General features: G+C 35.3%; 1 protein-coding gene across 2 annotated transcripts in view; it reads left to right on the top strand.

Moving 5' to 3' along the window:
* The first annotated feature begins 611 nt into the window (after positions 1–611).
* Positions 612–7,275, top strand: part of MTIF2 (mitochondrial translational initiation factor 2) — a 22,238-nt gene continuing 15,574 nt past the window's right edge. Inside the window, exons 1-4 of one of the 2 annotated variants that reach the window (XM_008578843.1) lie at positions 612–687; positions 1,798–1,872; positions 3,628–3,853; positions 4,235–4,346. In XM_008578843.1, coding sequence (XP_008577065.1) covers positions 3,635–3,853; positions 4,235–4,346 — 331 coding nt within the window. In that variant the 5' untranslated portion in view covers positions 612–687; positions 1,798–1,872; positions 3,628–3,634. Of the gene's footprint in view, positions 688–1,797; positions 1,915–3,627; positions 3,854–4,234; positions 4,347–7,275 lie in introns of both variants that reach the window. The other variant, XM_008578841.1, reaches the window with a different exon arrangement.

Raw genomic sequence — 7,275 nt, 5'->3', positions numbered from 1 at the left:
AACTCACTAAAACCTTGTTAGGTATTACGATCTTGTACAAGTAGCTACTGTCGTTATCACCATATTGCAGACGAGGAAAGAGAGGCACAGAGAATTGACAAAACGTCCCCAAGTACACATAATGTGAATGACCTAGGATAAGAATCCAAGCACTCTGGTTCTGCTACTCCAAATACCACCCGTGCGAGGTCACTCTTGAAAGAAGAGAAAGTACTCCTCTCATAGTAGTGACTGGTTCTATCACCACGGTCCCTTGCATTTTTCTCGTTCTTTTAGGTGCACCCGTCTTGGGACATATCATTTCTCCCACATTTCCCTGTTTAACCTCGCCTCTAGCGTAGGCAAGGCACTAAGGCCGTTCATAGCCCCAGAGTAGCAGTGATTTACTTCCTAGAAAGGGAAGGGACCTGCAGAAGCCATTAACGACGTGCGGCTGACCCGGGAAGAGGCCACAGGCTAAACTATCGTCTACCAATTGGGTGTCCGCCGGGGTCACCTCAAATAGCCCCAAACCTGGAGAGGACAGCCACTATTCGGAATTCGGGGAAGAACGACTTCCGGCCGCACCGGAAGCCCGACGGGAACCATTTAGGGGACGGACTGACTGAGCGACAGTTCTCCCCGGTCCGGAAGGTGATTTCGGTCGGGACTCAGAATCCAGACGCTTGGGGCCCATGTAGGAACCCGGTGAGTGGGGTCCCTGAGCCAGGTTCGTCCGGGTGGCGTGCATTGTTCGGCATAAAGTGTCAGTGGCACAAATCACACGAATTCATAAACGTTGCGCATTCGGAAGCCTTTCGGAGATGCATTTAATTAATTTCCGCGTACTCCAACGTTAGGCATTCAGGAAAGCACGTGCACTGTTCTCCCAGAAGCGGCCGGGGGCATTTCTCTCCTGGCGCGCCGCGGCGGGTGCGGTCCCCAGCCTCCCCTGTACCCAAGTCGTTCTCAGATCCGTGATTTTGCTACAGTGCCTTCTTTTTACCTTTCAGATAAGTTCCAAAGCTTCCAACTCTTACACTCAGACGTTTCCGCTATGGAAACACAACTATGTATTTCCAGTATCCTTTTTTTCAGATTCCTTGACAAGACTTCGCTGGGAGTCAGAAAGCCAGGATTCTAGTGCCGACTGCCATTTAGCAGCGGTATGACATTGGAAACGTCTTTTTGATCCTTCCCATTTTGACATTTGGGTTATTGCCTGCGATGTGTCTTTCTAATTCCTACCATAATTACGTAATCTGTGTTTTTGGTTAATCTGCTGAAGGGCCTTCTCCCACTCCATTATTCTGTGTCCTTGTCAAATCTGATTTCAGACCCATGTAAAAATAATTTCCTAAGGAATCCTGTGCTTCTTGAGCACTCTACTTCTTAGTCCAAGGGCATTTACATAAATAAGATTTTTTACATGTTCCGTTTTTGAAGTGTGTAAATACTTGATTACTGTTGAATAAACTCAAACTTATTGTGTTTATTTCTTTGGAATTAAGTCAGATTTTCTTCTTGCTCTTTACTTGAATAAGTCTTTTAAGGTAAAAAGCTTGCTACGTTAAACACACACACACACACACACACACACACCCCTCAGAATTATCCACAAGTAAACAAGATATATGAGAATTTATGAATATTTTAAATTTATAAGCAATGAATCTTCAAAGCATATAAGCCATTACTAAAAAACACGTGATACAATTTTAAAATAGCTGATGAAAAAATATGCATTATCCCATTTTCTCCTCATAGCCTTGTAGTAGGAAGGACAGACATTCAAAAACTATTACTTTCTTTTTACAGAAACCAAGTAAATGAGGACTACAGGTAACAGGTGACTTGCGCAATCACCATAAGACTTGCTGGTGTATGTCCAGAGTGGGTATCCACCCAACGTTCTTTTGTTGCCTTTCTAGTCAGGTACTTTCTTTGCTAAACTGTGCCTGTTTCAGTTGTCATTTCTTTATAAAATATTCACTTTTGCTGTATTTACTGTGTCAGGACCATGTTTGGGAAGATTGGTTGAAATGTAACGTTTCATTTTTAATTTAATGTTCAGCTATCTAACAAAGCTTACCTGTCTAGAGCCTCAATTAATCTGGTCATATCAAATAGCTACTACCGTTTCTGAACAATCTTAAAGAATATCCAGCAGAAAATATAAATATATAAACATGTTGTGGAAATGCCATATTATGAGAGAAACAGTTAAAAAAAATTTAAAGACAATGTAAAAGTTCAAGATAGCATTATATGGTTATGGTAAACACACTGAAGTGTTCCATAATTTTTATTCTTTTATTGTGATGTTGAAGAATAATGTTTAATGATGTAAAACAATATTCACAATATGGTCATTAGTGGAAAAAGTTATAAAATGAAATATAATATGACTTCATTTTTGTAAGTAAAATAGATAAGCACAAAGAAAAAGCCTGAAAAGATACACGTTAAAATGTTAACTGAGATTATTTGTGAGTAGTGAGTAAAAGAAAGTCTATATTAAAGAGTCTAAAAGGCCATATATTCTACTTGGAAATTTACTCGCTGTTTAAAAAACACACCTTAAAATGACTTCACAATTTACAGAAAGAATTGTGCATATAATTGCAGTGAAAATGCTACCCTAGGTTGTACTCATTCATCTGGTGTGCCTGAGAATCACTATATTGGAAAGCTTTAAAAACAGTGAACTCTTTGTGGAAAGAACTCTGGCTTATTATATTTTGCATCAACAACATCAGGCACAATACCTGGCATGTGGTACTTAGGAAATGTTTCCTAAGGAGAAAACATGTACTTCTTGCATTATTTTAGTTGCTCCTTCCTTAAAAACTGAAAAGCAAAGCTATAGAAATGCAGTCTTGACAGCAGAGGAAATAGAGGACTCTGGGAGGAAAAGAACTATATTACTGATGAGTTCTGTTATAGTTTTCTCTCAATCAACTCTTCTTCCAAGAATAATATTCAAAAGGCATTATTCAATAAATAAATGGGTGCCTTCTTCCTACTACAAAGCATCTTTTTTGAGGGGTAGGAAGTGGAGAGGGAAAAGTGCTGAGTTGAAAGACAATTCCAGCTGGAGGAAGCATATGCCAGGATTCAGAGATTATAGGTGAGTCAGAATAACAAAAGCTTGGGAAGTAAGAGTGAGAAGATTGTAAGAGTGTAAGAAAGAAAGTGAGAGGTCAGCAGAGGGCAGATAATGAGTCCTTATATAGCATGTTATGAAGTTTTACATTAAATTGGGGATAATGAGGAGCCATTGCAGGATATTTCGCAGAGAGTGATAAGTTCAAATTGGCAGTTTAGAAGAATCACTCTAGTTGTGATTAGAATAGTTGATGTTTCAAGAGTGAAAAAGCCTTTTATAAAGCTGTTTGTTATCATATTTCAGTTCTACCTTAATAGTGACAGTAATAGTAGTAATAGCTATTATCTAGAGAGTACTTGGTGTAGAATTCCATTTTTCTTACTAAACTGTGAGCTCTTTCAGAGCAGAAACCCAGTCTTACTCATTGTAATAACTCCAGTACCTAGAACAGTGCTTTGCATGTAGTAGATTTCTGATTAATATTTGTTAACTTGATTTGAATATTAACCAAAATATTATTTTAAAATCATTTTTTCTAGGAGAAACATGAACCAGAAACTACTGAAGTTGGATAACTTGCTGCAGTTTCACACTATTTGTAGGCAGCTACACAGCCTGGGTCAAAGAAGAATGTTAGCACAGTGGAGTCATGGGTTTTCATCTGCTTACCTGATGTGGACACCTCAGCTGAAAGCCCGGCCCTGGCAAACAGACATACTCCTTGGGGCTGCTTTATCTCAGTATAGGCTTCTAGTAACAAAGAAGGTAGTTACAGATTACTGTCTGTTATTGTATTATTTGGACTGAGATGAAAGTGCCTAGAACCATGAGTAGAATCCATTTTGAGTGTTTTGTTATTTACAGAATCTTTATTTACTTATGCTGTACTCCAGGCAATAGATCTTTGTAAGGAAGGGAAGTTCTGGTTAGTTATTTGGTAATGCTGATGAATTTGATTACTTGGAAATCAGTGTATAACAGGGAATTAAGTATGCAGGATTTTTTAGTTTAGTATAAGATTTAACTATTTATGGGAGTGTTTGTTGGTAGAAATAGTGCTGTGATTATGGTAGGTATTCCAGAAAAAAATTAAATTGTCTTTTAAATTTTTTTCTTCCTGCTTTATATGCTCTGACTTTTTAATAGGAAGAAAGACCACAAAAATCTCATTTACCTTCAACAAAATCTAAAAAGGAGGTACAAGTATGGATTGGAATGACTGTTGAGGAGCTGGCTAGAGCAATGAAAAAAGACATAGGTAAGCCAGACAGATAATTTTACAAGGAAAAATTTGGGAATGTGGAAGACGTGGAATTGTATTTGCAATGAGATTAAGGCATTCAAGGATGAAAACTATACTGACACTTTAAAAAGAGGTTATTCCAATATTTTTCACTTTAGGTCACAAATCCTATTTAGTTTCTTGAATCTTTGCCAAATGTAGTTCTCTAAGATTTTGCTTTTAATAAAAGTGGAAAAGATTTTCTTATCTGAATTAATTTTTCTTTATTGGAAATTTTGTGGGCTATTAGAATAAATTCAAAGAATGTTTTTGGACTGATGGACTATTCTTACAGTCATTTACTTTCCCTTTGTTTTTCTGTAATTTTCTAATTTCCTTTTTTCACTCATTTTGACAATATCTGGAAGGCCAACAGAGAGATATAATAATAACTACAACTTTTAAGAATACCATTTTTATTTATAAGTGGAGTGCCCATCATTGTTGTTTTTTTAATTCCTTCATTGTGCCATTGATATATTACCAATTTTGGTTTGTTGGAACAAAATTTGGCTTTTTCTCATAAACTGATATTAAAATTCATTATACAAGAAATAGCTTATTATTGTAGTAAAACAAAGTGATGAGTAAGCATACTTGTGGAAAAAACAAAAAACAATACTAACTCACATTTGTTGAGGTGTTAATGTGTAAGAATAATATACGCATTAACTCTTGTAATTCTCACAATGCCCTAGAGGTAAGTATCCCTATTTACAGGTTGAGAAAGTGAGGCTTAGAGGGATAAATAATTGCCCATGATTTCACACGTGGTTTGTGGCAGAGCCAGGATTTGAACCTGGGTGGTATAGCTTCTGAGCATATGCTCCTATTCAAAGACCAAATTATCTCCCAAGAATTATTTTGTAAATTACAGTAGAGCTAAAACTTTGTTTCCTGCCTGAAAGTGTTACCACTCCTTGTACGTATACAGTCTCACAGAGTAGAATATCAGCACACTGTCTTGCATTTTTATAACTTTACAATTGGATTATGTATAACTAGAAAACTTCAAGAGAATAAATGGATATGCCTACATCACTCAGAATTTTTCTAAGGAAAACTGTATTGATATGATTAATATTGATAATAGACCTGATTTTTAAAACTTTTTATTACTGGCAATTTTCAAACGTATGAGAGCAGAAAGAATGGAATAATAAGCTTAGGTGTGTATATAAGTCATTGACAACAATTATTAATATATTATTTTATGTATAAATACTTCAGTATGTGTCTGTAAAAGATGAGGATTTATTTATTTTTTTACATTACCACACACACACAGAGGAATCCATAACCATAATTCCTTTGTATCACCAAATAAATGGAATTAACTAAAATATGAATTTAGTTACATGGAGCAGTGCTGTAAACCCCAAACTGATTTGCTATGATTTAAATAAAAGTTATGTTTGAAGATTATTTAATATTATATTCAAATCCCTTCAGAATTAAAGATAGTTTTCATGAGGTAATTATTTTTAACTACTGTATATAAGCAGTATGTGTACATTTTATTTTCTCCTCCCTTGGGTCACTTAAAATAGCTTGATGTAATATTTCTAGGTGAAGTGCTTTGGCGCACTTTTTTCTTAATTTTTAAAATTTAAAATTTTTTTCTCCATCTTCATGAAGCTTTGGGCACTTTTCTGCATATAAATATTTAGTTAAATCTCGGATAAAGATATAATAGTATGTCAATACCATATGCATTTAATATAGAGGGGAAAAAGATTATTCCTGTGTATAAGCTACCTCCCAAAAGTTCAGGATAACATATCGGAAAACTGTAGTAACTGGATTATTAGGGATTTTTAGCATTATTAGAAACAGCATTGTACTCATTATAATTTTTATGTTTTGAAAGAATTTTATAGTTCTCTGAGAGTGTATCTATATAGAAAATTTTAGTTGTATCATTCTTAAAATCTGTTTTCTTGGAAAAGGATGTGGCAGGGAAATAAAAGAAAAGGGAAGTGACTTCTTGTCATTTTTATGAAGTAGGTTCAGTGGTGTGCTGGGGTTGGCTTGCACCAGTTTGCTGGTGCAATTGCTAAGTTATAAGGAATCATGTGAGCTGGTTGTTAAACACAGCCATTTAAAGAATTGAATCATAAACAAAGGTAGTAAAAACTCATCAAAACTTTTCACTTCCTAATTATTTTATTGCATTTTACTGTTATCTATGTTCTTGAGGTTATTTATGCCTATCATATCTGTATGGAGAACATACTATATAATAGTGTGTTACTGCACATCTCTTCCCATCTCTGCATGCAGTGATTTACGTTGGTAGCTTGAAATCAACCATGGTGGGAGTATTTGTACCATGGAAATTGGGAGATGCTATAAATCAAGGATTTTTTTTTCGACAGCTTAATTAAACACTTACCAGCACACCACTAAATAGGACATTGTTTTAATGTAATGTTCTGCTTACCTGAGGATGCTTTTATTTCATATCTTCTCTCTAAATATATACTTATAGGGTGACTAAAAGTCTGGAAACATAAAACTACTTATTTCATTATCATCATAGATACATTTATTTATTATCCATGGGGAAACATGACTGAGATTTTTAAAAAGCACATTAAATAAGATGAAAAACATTTAATAATATTTCAAGACTTTTTGGACACCCTATGTAGACACAAATACAAATTAGTAAATTGTGGATTTGGGTATTCGGAGATCCATACTGTGTATATGTATGTGTGTGTGTGTATAAGTCGATTCTCATTATTTGTGGATTCTGTATTTGCAAGTTTACATATTCCCTAATATGTATTTGTAGCTCAAAAATCAATACTCAGGACGATTTTACAGTTATTCTTGTGTATGCGCAGAGTGGTGAAAAATGTGTGTTGCCTGATACACATTGCTGACTGAACAAGGTAAC

This window comes from Galeopterus variegatus, unplaced genomic scaffold (genome assembly GCF_000696425.1).
Source record: "Galeopterus variegatus unplaced genomic scaffold, G_variegatus-3.0.2 Scaffold1773, whole genome shotgun sequence".
Lineage (NCBI taxonomy): Eukaryota > Metazoa > Chordata > Mammalia > Dermoptera > Cynocephalidae > Galeopterus > Galeopterus variegatus.
This window is presented reverse-complemented; position numbering and strand designations above follow the sequence as displayed.